We start from the raw sequence: 14,476 nt of genomic DNA, 5'->3' as shown, positions 1-14,476 counted from the left end.
AGAGCAGCGGTGACTTCAGGCGAGCACCTGTTGGGGGTGGGGGACAAGGGAGCTCCCAGGGCTCTCTCCATCTTTAGGAGGTGCTCTTGTTGGCCCGAGTGCGGTCACAGTAGTGTATTTATATGGAAAAATGCCTTGAGCTGGACAAGACAGTTTGTGAGCTCTACTGCATGTATATCTTACCTCAATAAAAGGGCCAACAAAAAAATTATGAAGGGCAACCGGGACAAGGAAAAATCAAATGCAACAATTAAAACCACACAAGCACCTGCTGGGGTGGCCACTGTCCCAGACCCCCGCTCCCCCCCACCACGGGAAACGTCACCACAGCCCTGCAAGGGAGGGTGTGACAGGTTTGCCGAGACCGAGGCCGCAGCTAGTGAGGGATTTGAATTTCACACCATCCCGTCTTCTGTTTGTTTAAGGATTCGTTCCTCCCCTGCCCGCTGCAGCCTCGGGATACAGGCACGGCAGACATTATTACACCCATTTTACAGATGCAAAAATGAAGGTCCAGATACTTGCCCAAAGTGATATGGTGGTTGAGGTGGAACAGAAAACTGCTCCTTAAAGTGGACAGACCTGCTGGGCGGATGGTCCTAGGCCTCTCTGCTTACATGCCTCCAGGAGTGGGGAGCTCCCCATGTGACACACAGCCCTGCCCGGGCCGATTGATTCTGCTTATACGCTTCCGGGTCTCAGTGGGCTGAGAACTCCTGCGGGGTGAGATGAGGTCCACGTCTTAGAGGCCCCATAATTGGAGAACCTATTGAATTTGGCCAACATTTCTGATTCCCAGATGCCCAGCAAGCCTCGGTGCCCGGTGTAGACAGCCGGAGTGGGGGAGGTGAGGAAACAGGGGCTGCTAGCTTGGAAGAAAACCCCAGGGCGGACAGTCCATGGGATAGAAACTCCAGCCAAGGAGGCTTCAGCCACTGCCGAAGAAAAGGGGAGGGCAGGGCAAGGCCCTGTAGACCAGAGCCCCACTGTCTGTGGGCTGACCCAGCCTCAAGATCCCACCCACAAAGGAGGTGTGCCTTCGGGGAAGCCTCCTGGAGTCCTAGGCAGGGGGAACAGATGCCTCCCCCAAGCCCTCACGATGTCCTGAATGTCCCCCACTTATATCAGCTATGGAACTGAGTGTGGTCTGTTCTGGCTTCTTCTCACCACCAACCAGGCTGTGCTCTCCAAAGGGCAGAGGGTATCGATCCCTCTCTGTGCCCAGAGCCCTACCTGCAGCAGCTGCTCGGGGCATCTGCAGCCTCAGAAAAGAGTGAGGTCCCCATCACTTGGAGGCATCGAGGAGTCTAAGGAGGCATTTCTGTGCTGCAGGGATTTGTAGCCTCCCTTCCCATCCTGAACTTCCCCTTCTCCTTTCTAACATCCATCGCTCACTATGCCATTATTCGGCACCCCCTCGCTGAGACCCCCTCTGTTGGCCCACAGTGGTCTGGGAACCCCAAATGAAGAAGATGCCGTCCCTGCCCTCCAGAAACCACAAGCAGACACTTGGCGGGGACACAGACAGAGGGTGAGGGCTGGACAGAGGGTGATGACACTCTCCCTCGGCCTCCTGGGGACCAGTCCTCCGCCACACATCTCCCCTGCCTGCCAGCGACCACACACACACACACACACACACACACACACACACACACACACACATTCATGTATGCACTCCCACGGAGCCCCGCAGCCCTTCCAGCACCTGCACACGCTGACACGCGTGCACACCCTCCTCCTCGCCCATCTGGCCCGCAGCCCTGGGCACACCCGATGCGCTCTCCTGCAAACACAGCTCTCGGCTTCTCCGTACCCCCTGGGGAAGTTCATGAGCCCCTTCTCAGGATAATGTTTTTAATGCATACGTTTTTTTAATGCCCAGAATTAGAAAGGAAGGAAGCCAGTAATGTTAAAAGAGTTGTCAACACATTTAAAAAAAAAAAACAAACAAACTCAGGAGGAAGGAGAACCACTCGAGATTCATTATCAACACAATGAAGAGCCAGGGCCAGTGGCAGGTCTGATACTGTGACGGTAAAGCAGTGATGAAGTCCACAAGCACCACAATGTGACAGGGAGACATCAGCGATTGCTACTAGTGAGCCACAGAAACTGCCAGTAATCACACCGTGCTTTGTTACCTCCGTTCATAATAGAAAGAAAGGCTCCATTTCGGTCTGACATCAGTGAAAACAAACGTGCAGCTTGACCCCATCCAGGTTCAAGAACCCCAGGGGCGCCTGGATGTCTCCATTGGGTAAGCGTCAACTCTTTTATTTCGGCTCAGGTCATGATCCCAAGGTCATGGGATCAAGCCCTCAGTCAGGCTCTGAGCTAAGTGCAGAGCCTGCTTAAGATTCTCTCTCTCTCTCTTTGTGCCCCTCTCCCCACCTCGTTCTCTCTCTCTCCACCCCCACCTCTTTTCTAAAATAAAAAAAAGAGAAGAAAAGAACCCCAGGCTAAGATCTTGTTCTAGAAACTCTCTCTCCCTCGGGCCCTGGGGACACCTGGGCCTTCTCCTACTTCATGGGCTCCGACCCTCAAATGTTGGCCTTTCTCAGGCTCCCCACCCTCTGGTCTCCCCTCTCCTCTCCTTGATCCCACACCCACTCGCAAGGCCTCAACTCTGGTGGTCAGCAAGCTGACCAGGTCTGCAATCTGTCCCAGCCCCAGGCTCACTCCATCCTGACCAACAGACCTCCCAGACATGCCCTAGGTTGTCTCTAGGAACCTCAAATCCATCATAATGGGGTAGGTCATATTCTCCCAGACTGCCAAGTTCTCTGCACTTCCCTCCCCCAATGAATGAGGTCCCCCAGCCACCACCCGTGCTGGAAGTTGTCCAGATGAGGACCCTCCAGAGGCTCCCTCCCGCTCATCCCATTGTCCCTTTCAGAGACCTGTCCATTTCACCACCTAAATCTCTCCCCTCCACCCACAAATCTGCACCCCCACTGCCCCAGGCAGGCTGCACTCCCCACTCCTCACTCTGAACAGTCTCTTCCTTCAGCCTTGCCTTTTCTGCAAAGCCTCTACACGCAGCCAGTGGGTTCCTCCAAAACCAAAAGCCTTCCACGGCTCCCCACGGCCTTCCAGAGAGCTTCCAAACTCCTTGGCTTGGCATCCAAGGCCCACTGTCTAAGTGCTCTTGGCCAGCCTCCTCTCTGCCCACACAACCTCCACCTCCAACCTTGCTTGCTAGGATGCACTTCATTGAAAGCTTTGCTGCACATCTACTATGTGCAGGGCTGAGGGCCAAGGCCTAAAGAAGAGGCAGGCACTAATGGATCATGGAGCCTGTCCTCAAGTTACTCACAGTCTAGGAGAAGGTGAGGAGAATAAGTCAGATACAAAAGGCCTTACACATGGTACAAGAAGAGGGCTTGACTGGGCGTTGAGCAGGTAACAGGTGGATGAGAGACTGGGGGAAGTGTGTTGATCAATAAGTATCCGCCAAAGAAGGGAATGGATCAGTGAGTAAATGGGCTGATAGATGGACAGACAGGAGCATGGGGTGGGGCCTTTGGGTCAATGGATGATTGAATGGGTAGATGGTTGTGAAGGTGACGGGGGTGGGGGGGTAAGTGCATGAATGTAAAGGTTAAGGAAGGTGGATGGGTCAATGGGCAGATGAATGGATGAAGAGATGGAAAGATGGATGGATGGATGGATGGATGGATGGATGGATGGAGTAAAGAACGATGAGTGGGGACAAGGACAGGTGGGTGTACGGGAGGCGGTTGGAAATGGGACACTCTAGTAAATGGCAGCTCCAGGATTCGACCCCAAGTTTACATGACCACAGGAAACCCTTCAGGTTGGGACTCAGCACTGTCCTCTCTTCCTCCTTCAGAGATTCCCTCTCTCACTCTACACCCCCTTCCCTGCTGTGCCCACACTTTCAGAGCTCCCCAAGACCCCAGGGACCACCTGGGCCAGGGTTTCTCAGCCTGGGCACTACTGACGTTTAGGACCTGATTGTTCTTTGTCGTGGGCAACTGTCCTGTGTGTCGTAAGTTTTTACCCACTAGAAACCAGTAGCACACCCTCCCCAAGTTGTGACAGCCCCAAAGGCCTCCAGACATTGCCAAATGTCCTCTGGGGGCAAAATCGTCCCTGAAAATCACCGATACAGCCTAACCTCCCCCACACCACTATTTGATGGATGAGGAAACTGAGACCCAGATAGAAGGAGTGACCTGCCTGAGGTCACGAAGCTCGCACTCGGCAGACCCCAGACTGGACCTCGGGGGACAGTCAATCCTCAGTCATCTCCTCCCTTGACACAGAGGTACAGGTGAGAGCCTCCCCACCGCCCCAGCTCTGTGGGAGAAGCCAGGTGCAGACCTTGACTACCCTGCTGTCCGCACCTCTACCCGCCGCCCCCACCCCCACCCCCAGCCCTCCCATAGCGCTCCAAGCCCTCCCATCCCCATATAGCACCTCACAGTCAGCCACGCCTCCTCCTCCTGCTTTCTCATATAGAAAGAAACTGCCATCCAGAGAGGTCGAGCTGTTTGCTCAGCATCACCAGCAGTAAGCACCAGCGTCAGGTGGTACTGGTACTCAGCAGTAAGCACCAGCGTCAGGATCTGCACTTGGGGAGAGAAAAGGGAGACCAGAGCACAGCTCCACAGGGCAGACGGGGCCAGAAAGGTGGAAGGCAGCCCCACAGGAGAGCCAGAGAGAGACTGGCGGAAAAGACATTCCGGCTGATTAAAAAGACGGATCGATTTCTCTCGGAGAGAAACAAACGGGGCCGTTTGTCTCCCAACAGGACAGTCTGAGGGAGGTGGCAGGTCAAAGCTGGCTCCTGACACAGACACCCAGGCAAGATGGACGAATACAAATCCAATCATGTTTTAAATGCCCCAGGAGGGGGCTGACACTTCATTAGCCAACCAGCCCTCTTTCTAATTCTCCTGCTCGCTATCAATTACCACTAGCCTTGCAGTCAGGTCTCACAGGGCTGCACACGCCCTGGGTTCCGGCCCAAGCCCCACGGGGCCACTGCCGCCCTGGACAAGCACTCCACCTCTCTGGGCCCCCCTGACAAACGGGCCTCTCTAGAGCTGCCTGAGCTGCCGGGGAAGATGAAATGCTCCCCGCACACGGGTGGTCCTTAGTGAACGCCAGTGCCCTCCTGGGGCAGTGTCTCCCTGTGCCCTCCAGATCCGGACCCCAAATGTCCTTCGATGCTCAGCTCTCACTCCTGCCCTCACCCAGTGCACACGTCATGCTGTTAACAAAACATCCGGGGTGACCCCAGCTCAGCTCGGGCATCTGACTAGGCGCTTTCCTCAGCTGGGATGCCACCCCCACGCCCTCCACCTCTCACCCATCAAAGACTCTCTTGCCCTGGCTTGGGGGTCTCCTCCTTCATCAAACAGCTCCTGCGGCATCCCAGGCAGGCCCGACCGGCCACTCCATCCTCCTCCCGGTGGCCACGGCCCCCTGAGGGTCCCTCTGCCCAGCCTTTATCCCACTTTGCATCACAGGGGTATGATTCCGGTCACTGTTCTTTTTACTCTTCTCTCTGCCTGGAACACTATCCCTCAACCGTTCTTCGGGAAAACTCCTACTCACGCGGCAAGACCCAGGCCAAATGCCCCCTCCTCCAGGCAGGCTTCCCCAAGGCCCCCCAGGACGGATCGGGGGCAGCTTCCTCACCTGCAGCTCTGGTTGCACAGAAATCACCACGTGATGGTACCAGAGTCCAGCCCACCCTGCTGACCAACCAAGAGCACCGCATCCAGTCTGGCCACCAGAAGCGTCCCTAGGGCACAGCTTGATGCTGACTTTTGCATCTGAGAAAAGTCAACCCTCTCTATACCAGATGGAGAGCAACGGGCCATTTCCCAGATATGTGTTGCTCCTTCCAGCAACAGGGGCCACCTGCCCAGGCGTTCCCATTAGCCCGGGGCTGCAGGAGGAGGGGATACCCTCCCGTAAAGAACCCCTTCCCCAGACATAAGCCGGCCAGGCAGGTGCAGCATTGGCCTCAGAGTCTAGAGTGCTGGGCTCCAGTCTGCCCCGGCTTTCTGATTACTCAACGTGTGCCCTTGGGCAAGTCAGCCTCCCTTTTTTCTTGGGCCTCAGTCTCCCCAGCTGTAGAATGGGGCTAGCAAACTCCTGGCCCTGCCGCCTCACAGGAGGTGCTGAGAGAACCTGAGAGGCCATGGCGGGGCGGGACAGTACCGTATGAACTAGAAGGTGAGGCACAAGCCCATCAGTGCCAGGCACGCGCTGGGCAAGATGGAGGAGACAAAGCAAGCCACAAACCATCCTCCTGAGGTGGAGAGGAAAGTTGTAGCACAAAGAAGGACTGATAAAGAGCTGGAGGGTCAGGGCACCTGGGCGGCTCAGTCGGTTAAGCGTCCAGCTTCGGCTCAGGTCATGATCTCATAGTTCCTGAGTTCGAGCCCCGCATCGGGCTCTGTGCAGACAGCTCAGAGCCTGGAGCCTGCTTCGGATTCTGTGTCTCCCTCTCTCTCTGCCCCTCCCCCGCTCACGCTGGCTCTCTCTCTCTCTCAAAAATAAATAAACATTAAAAGAAAAAAAAAAAGAGCTGGAGGGTCAAGAGAGGAAGAAGCTGGAGATCCAGGAACACTTCCCACAGGTGGTGGCCAGGAAGCTGGGCCGGGGGGACTGGTGGGATTTGTGGCCACGGAAGCATGAAGAGGGCATCTCAGGGGGCAGACCCAGCATAAGCAAAGGCAGGGAGGCAGGGGGTGTCAGAGAACATCAGCACTTGTTTGGGGCTCCAGAACAGAAAGCACGAAGGGAAGCAGCAGAAAGGTAGCTGGAGGACAGCCCAGGTGGACCGTGGAAGGACTCAAATCCAGGCTAAGTGAGACTGTTCTGGGGGTGACCGGGAGCCATGGAAGGTTCTTGAGCGAGGAAGGAATGAGTAAACAAATAAAAGGCGGCAGGGAGGGAGGGAGACAACAGCCCTCCCTGGGCACGCAGCTCTCTACAGATGACAAACCCCCTTCCACACAAGGGAGCCCCAGGAGCCCCTGAAGAGAAGCTGAGGTAGTGGGGAGAGACCGGGTCAGGGCAGAGCTGATTGCCCATGGTTGCACAACTCCCGGCCGGTGCTCTCTTCGCCGTGCAGGGGAGGGGAGGGAGGGCCTGCCACCTTGTCAGTGGGGCAGGAGGGGTGAGATCCCAGCAGCCGTCTGTTTAGACAGAAGGAGATGGAAAAACTCAACCCCAGATGTTCCCAACAGCCCAGCCATAGGGAAAGGGGTCAGGACAGAAGAGATGGAGGTTAGATTACGGGAGGACTTCCTGACAGTTTAAAACCTTCAGAAGTTTCCTCCAGGCCTTTATCCAGTGGCCAGAGGCCCTATCTGGTGCAGCAGGATGGAGAGGTAGCATGATCAGAGACAGGGGATGGCCCAAAGACCAGGCATAGCAAGGCGATGGGGGGGAGTCTTCCTGCAGGTGACACCCCCTCTTCTCCTCTACCACATTTGGGGCTCCCCAGGCTTTCTCCTCCTCCCACTGTCCAGCCTCCAGGCCCTCCCACCCGCAGGAGCCAGCACGTCCCATCACCGACAGCCTCTCTCCTTGGCAGCCCGGCCCATAGGATTCTCAGGTCGTCAAAGACTTGGGGCCCGGGTGCCACCGCCTGCAGGACCCTTGTCCTGAGCCACCCCAGATGGCTCCCCACAGCTACCCCACTGGCCCCAGTGTGCTCACAGCTGCCGCTCGGCACTTAACGCTGTAGGAGCCCAGCCAGTGCTTGTTCTGAATTCCCACCGGACCCCCTGACATTCCCAGCTGGGGGCTGCCACGGCCTCAGGTCACAGATGAGCAAACAAAGGCTCAGAAAAGGCAAAGGCCTCTTGGCCAGGAAGCCAAAAGCTGCTCTTCCTTCACACTCACGCAAGCCACGGTCCCTGGGGTCACCTGAGCCCTCTCCCAACACCAACCCCAAGGCCGGTCTCTCCCCGCCAGCACCCTGGGCCACCGTCATTCCTCATCGCCACCCCGCAGGTGCCCGCTCTGGAGGGGCTCCCGACTGACGTCTCTCCCAGGGAGCCAGAGGCACCTTCCCCCGCCCCAAACGGTCATAGCTGTCCTCTGTGCACGCCTGGTGCATGGCACGCTCTCAGTAAAGGCTTGTCGAATGGTCTCACGAATGGGTGAGAGATGAACGAGAGCCCGTGCACCTCCAAGAAACGTGCCGAACCCCCACAATGAACAGCACGAGGCTTGAGCTGTGATGAGACCGTGGGCCCTGCCCCCTTCCTGCCCAGTGACTGGCAAAGTCAGAGGGTCTGCACAGCTGGGGTCTCGACCAGGTGGACCTCCAAGCAAGAGCAAGCAGAAGGCCGGAGCCCAGAAGCAGACAGAAGGGGGCCGGGGGCACAGATGAGAGCCAGGACCCCAGCCACAAGCACAGAGCGAGGGAACCCGCTCACAAGGAACAAGGCTCCTTGTGGTCCATACAGACACCACTGAGATGCTCCCTGAGCAGGGCCGGAAGGGGGTTCCCCACCAGTCCCTTCCCAACCTCATCGTCCAACCCTCCCATCCTGCAGACAGGGAGACCGAGGGCCAGCACGGGGTGGGGGTGGGGGGTGACATATCCAAGGTCACCGGCAGCTGGCATCTCTGTCCTCCCAGCCCAGGCTGGCGCCCTACCCCCCCCCCCCAGCCCAGCAGAGAGGCGGCCTTCACAGCCGACTGGCTTCCCACCATGCATGGCTGCTTTGCACCGCAGCAGAGGCGCTGGCTTAGCGCTGGGGCGGGGGAGGCAGCGGCCCCGGAGTGTGTCCAAAGGGAAGGGGGCTGCACAGCCCTCCGGGGGATGGCCCCAGGCAGGCCCCAGAGGTGGCCTCCGAATGTAGATGCTGAAACCCAGGGAGACCCTCCCCACTGTGAAGCAAACCTCCCTGCCCTGGGAGGAGGACCGGGCACTTCTCCAGACTCTGCAGGTGGCCGCTGCGTCCTGAATAAATGCTGAGGCTGGGGATTCAGAGAAATCGAGGTTTTCATCCCAGCTCTACTACATCCTGGCTGAAGAGGGGCTCTCACAGTCTCATCCAGGGTAGAAAATCGGTGGGTTTCCAGCTGATGGGTCCTGCTCCCAGAGGCGCCCGGCAAGAGGGGGCTATGCTGACCAGCAGCGCTCACATGGACGAGGCCGTGACTACCGGCAGCGTGACTGGCACAAACTTACCTAAATGACAGAGATCGAGTCTGATTTTCCCTGGAAACAATGTCCTCCGGAGGCGTATGTTCCACCGAAGGGCTCGATGCCTAACATCTTGCGGAGGCAAGCGGAGCGCTTGCCCGGTGATACGTGAGGGCCCTGTTCGCCTCTGAGCTCGGATAGGAAGAGTGATAACCACATGTGTGGCAGTTTATCTTTTTCTCTTTTTTAATGGTTTTATTTATTTTTGAAGGAGAGAGAGGGAGAGAGAGAGACAGAGCATGAGTGCAGGAGGAGCAGAGAGAGAGGGAGACGCAGAATCCGAAGCAGGCTCCAGGCTCTGAGCTGTCAGCACAGGGCCCGATGCGGGGCTTGAACTCACAAACCGTTAGATCATGACCTGAGCCGAAGTCGGACGCTTAACCGACTGAGCCACCCGGGCGCCCCTACACGTGTGGCAGTTTTTCTAGTCTGCAGAACTCCATTTGCGCATAGGTCATCGTGCACTGCTGTGAAGGGGGGGAGGGTACTACCCCCATTTGACGGTGGGAAAACGGGGCTCAGAGAGGTGGGAAAAACTGGCCCATGGTCACACAGCAAATCAGAGGTGGCAGGAGCCCCTGGGTCTGTCTGACTCAGGGCCCCAGCATTTTCCACATGCCAGCTACCCATGAGTCAAGCCGCGCAATCAATCCCCTGACATTTCAGACCCAGAGACCTCCCGGCTGAAACCCTGGCTGACGGTGCACACTCGAGGCCCAGGCCAGGCAGACGGTGGTGCTGACATTTGGGTGAGCGGCCCTTTCCCACCCCGGCTCGCCAGCTCAGGGAGGGTCCCGGCAGCCTTCTGACTCTCCAGTGAGTCAGGTGGTGACTCAGGGCCGAGCTCTGGGCTGGGTGAGGGGCTGAGTCAGGGAGCACCGGGTTCCACAGGGCAGCTGGCTCTGAGCCAGGGCCCCTCATGAACCACGGACGTCAGCACTGGGGACAGTCTTTCTGGGCAGACCCTGCCAGCCTGCCCTGCCCCGACCCTGGCCCGCCGGGCCTGATAGCTGCTCCCGCCGGCCTGACCCTGAGGCCTACACGTCCATCATTCCTTTGGATTCTTGATGGGAAGCAGAGCCGTGCAGAGTCTGGAAGTGTGGACGATCATTTATGGATGTCACAATGATTGGGGGCCACTACCTACTAATATTTAGGGACAAAAACACCAAATGTCCTGTAATTTGCCAGACAGCCTGGACCACAAAATGCTGTCACACCCAAGATGCCAACGGTGTCCCCACTGAGGAGCCCCCTGGTTAAGCACTGCCCCCTCCCTGAGCTCTCTCCCAAGGAGGAGGGGAGGAAGGGAGGTTTCTGGCCAGGGAAGAATCCAAGAGCCTGCATCACCTGATCAAAGACACCCCCCCACACACACACCAGGACCCTAAAGCCCAGCCTGAGCACCCCCCCCCCCCGTCAAGTCCCTGCTCCAGCGCCCCTGCGGACACCAAGGTCATGTGGGCCTGCACTTGCAAAAACCTGCCTCAGCCTCTCTCCCACCGATCCGATTCAGGCTATGAAATCTTAGCACCGAACCATCGTGTTCACAAAGCCTAGAATCTCGGGTCCTCAGACTTCCAAACACATATGACGGGCAGCCACAGCCACCAAATCTCAGACTCGTGCCCTCTTTGAAACACGGAACTTTACAGGCTTTGAATGGCAGAGGCTTAGAATGTTAATGGCCCTGAGCCTTAAATCTAAACTCTGAACGCTTAGACTTAATCACAGAAGCTTCCAGTAGGAGAGTCCCAGAACCTGACACTTCTGAAGCTGCTCCAGTGCAGAGTCATCAGATCTTTGGTCTAGGAGGGAACTCGGAAGCGAGGCAGCCGGTTCAGGCAGAGACCCTTCGTCTTTCGACCCAGCCTCAGAAGCTCTGTCACGGGGCCCGGGGAGCCCAATGTGCCCTGAGCAGCTCCCAGTGTCGGGGAGTCCCTCCCCAAGGAGGGGGCTGAATCTGACAGCCCTCCTCCCCCACGCGGCTTCCACACGCTGGGACCCAGGGCTCTCCCTGAGACAGGGGACCAAGCCCAGCTCTGCCCAGGGGCAGGTCTCCTTCCCTCCCCTCCCCTCCCGAGGCTGGCCTCACTGGCTCTCCCAACCCCAGCCTCCAACAGGCGCACAGTGTGGAGCCCAGGGCGTTGGTGAGGACAAAGGCCAGAGGACCCCAGGGGCTCTGTCTGCCCGACAGGCCAGAAATGTGGCAACCTGGAAGGGTCTCTGTGGGCTGCTCAGTGATCAGGGCCTGAGGTCAAGGGTGTGGGCAACTATGGCTGGCACCCCAGGCGGCTCCCAGAGCTAGAGAAGGCCGTGTCATCCAGACCCTTGTTTTTAAGTCACACTCCCAGGCCAAGTTAATCTGAGCCATGCCTCCAGCCCAGCCCAGCCCAGTCTTAGCTGTCTGGACCCTATGAGGCTCAGAAAGGTACAGCAACTTTCCCGAGGTCACACAGCAGCCAATGGCAGAGCCAGAATCAACCTCTGTCCCACCCAGACAAGGTCCCTGTGACACGATTCCACTGTCTCCCCAGTCTTCCAGTGAGCCTTTCTCTCCCTCAAAGGCCCAAAGCTCCTGTGGTCCCCCTTTTCCTGGCCTGGCCACCCCCCAGCTTACATGCTGCAGGCTCCTAAGGTTTCCCCAACATACTGTACTAAAACTGTTCCCATGGATGGTGCCTGTGTCCCCTGCCCCCGGGAGCTCCTCAGGGCAGACCAGCTAGCTATGTTTCTCTGTCCTCCACGATCCCAGGGCTGATGTCAGAGAGCACTGGGTGAACAGAGTTATTGAATAGACCCTCTAACCATGGCTGAGACCTCCTGAGCTGTCCCACAGAAGGACCGTGAAGGCTTTTGGCCCTCCGCCCAGCTAGGGGCACCCGGATCCACACTCCACCCACGCCAGCAGAGAGCCTCGGGTTTCCAAGGTCATCACCCAGCCCCTGACACAGCAGGGAGGCCAGCAGTCCTGGGCTCAGCATGGCTGCCTCCCCCAGCCTTTCTGGGGGCCTCGTCGTCACCCCAGCCTGCATCCCGGGTATCCCAGGTGTCCAGAGCTGGGCTCAGACCCTACCCTGGGTGGCCTCAAGCCCTGGCAGAGACTCTGTGCTGCTTGGTGGGCCCCAAAAGCCAGAGGCCACCATGTCTGGGTTCCAAAGCCTCCTCCTGCTCCTGGGCTCACCCCACGACCCATTTCCACACGGCACTGAGCCATCTTTCTAACACACTGATCTCTCCCTATCACACCCTGCTGTAAACTCGCCCTGGTCCCGCTGCCCTGAGAACACAGGCCAGCTCCTCACTCAGCCCCCTGCAAGCCTCCCTCTCCCCCCTCCGCCTCCTCTCTCCCCACTGTCCCTCACTCCCTCGTCCCTCTCTTCTCCTGGCCTTTGTTCCTGAGGTAGCCTCCTCCCCACCACCCTGTCCACCCAACACCGCTCATTACTGGAGACCCAGCTCAGACACCGCCGAAACACGCCCGGCGAACACCGAAGGAGAGCGAGCCCGTGGCGCGCCAGGCACCGTGCTGGGCGCTGGGTGCTGGGGTCCAGCGGCAAACAAGACACGCTCGGTCCGTGTGCCGCTCACCTGACGGTTCCCTGGAGGAGGCAGATGGTAGCTTCGGAATGCCACAACTAGAGAGTGACGACAAACGGAGAGGCCAAGGGGGAATCGGGGCACACTGCCCTGAGCGGGTGACACTTAAGCCACGGTCGGAAGGACGCAGTGAAGGATTGTGCCAGGTGGAGAGGGAAGGGAAAAGCGTTTCACAAGGAAGAGCACGTGGGAAGGCCCTGAGGCCTAGAAGAACGCAGGGGGAACAGTAAGGTGGCACCTGGTGGGCTGGGGGAGGACTTTGCTCTACTCCTCCAGGGAAGTGGGAAATAGCGAAGGGTCGTAACAGGGGCCACACGGGCAGACCAGGGGCAGCAAGTGCCTTCTGCCGCCTCGGGGTCCACGCCCACAGGGTCCCCTTCGGACTCGCATCATGTGGCCTCCATCAACCAAATGGCTCAGTCACCGGGAGCTGAGCCATGGGCCAGGGTCTCACTTAACACGGCCTCCCCAGTCCCAGCGTAGACCCGGGGCTCACACCGGACGACTCTCTGAGCCAGCCGGGCACTGAACCAACCCCCAGGTCATCAACGACTTCCAGAACGTTCGCATCAGCAGGACGCCAGGTCCTCATCGGTCCGCCCTCTGAGCCCCGACATTCCCCCAGACCCGCCATCTGAGCTCGCTCACCACCACCACGGCCTCCTATCCAGAGGAAGGTGTGGCAGGCAGGGCTCCATCAGGGAACAGCTCGGCCCCGTCACACAAAGGATATGGGTTACACACCATCTTGATGCACCAGTTCCGGGGGCTGGTGGTCTGTCGTAGGCAGAAGAAGGCAACAGGTGCCAGGTCCGGGTGAGGGACTTCAGGATCGGCTCCATCCAGGGGCTCCTCCAGGCCTGGAGGGGAGGGAGGGGGGCTCTGGGGCCCCGGCTGCTCCGTGACTCCCAGCTCAGCTGCTGGGGCTGCGGCTGCGGCAGATGAGGAGGGCGGCGAGGAGCTCTCGGCCATGTTGGCGCCGAACCAGGAGCCCTGGGGGAGGAAGAGACGTGGCACGTGGCAGGGGGTGCCTGGCACCCACTCCCCACCCCACCTTCCCTCACGGGGGACGCAGCCCAGACAAAGCAGCCGTAGGCCCCTTGTCCTCACTCTGCCACGAGGATTAGGAAAAAGCTGAGGGCCCGGATGCACCCAAGTCAGAATCCACTCCCAGTGAGTGGTCCTGAGACAAGTCTGGTCAACTTTGCTCAGCCCCAGTTTGGGGCGATGGAAAGTAAGAAGAATAAAACCTTCCTAGAATGTAATTGCGATACTGTTGGGGTTTTTGTGAGGCTTTTTATGAGACTAGAGCTATAGATTTATGGCATCGTCGAAAACAAAGAAAATCTGCAAGGAAAAAAGGGATGTTGGTGAAAAGTCAGACATTAGTGCCAGGATGACACGTGTTGACTAAGGACAGGTTGGAGTGTTACAGGGCCAGACACCAAGGGAGTTGGGCAAGCCGGGAGGGAATCAGGGCAGGCTTCCCTGAGGCAACGACACCTCCCCTGAGACGTATAGGGGAGCTCAGAAGGGCTCTTGGTTTAATGCTCTGCTGTCACCGAGTTGAAATTCTTAATAATGGTTGGCCAGGAGCCCCCGCCTTTTCGTTCTGCAATGAGTTCCGCAAATTACATAGCTGCTCCCGACTTCGGCTCAGGGGCA

The 14,476-nt window shown here is 58.2% G+C and overlaps 1 protein-coding gene across 1 annotated transcript in view; it reads right to left on the bottom strand.

Annotated features, from left to right (window-relative positions):
• Positions 1-13,783, bottom strand: part of CACNA1I (calcium voltage-gated channel subunit alpha1 I) — a 102,638-nt gene extending 88,855 nt beyond the window's left edge. Inside the window, 1 exon segment of the mRNA XM_032594039.1 lies at positions 13,545-13,783. Coding sequence (XP_032449930.1) covers positions 13,545-13,783 — 239 coding nt within the window.
• Positions 13,784-14,476: the final 693 nt, after the last annotated feature.

Source organism: Lynx canadensis, chromosome B4 (genome assembly GCF_007474595.2).
Source record: "Lynx canadensis isolate LIC74 chromosome B4, mLynCan4.pri.v2, whole genome shotgun sequence".
In the NCBI taxonomy this organism is placed as follows: Eukaryota; Metazoa; Chordata; class Mammalia; order Carnivora; family Felidae; genus Lynx; species Lynx canadensis.
Note: the sequence above shows the minus strand (reverse complement) of the source record. Positions and strands in the feature narration are given on the sequence as shown.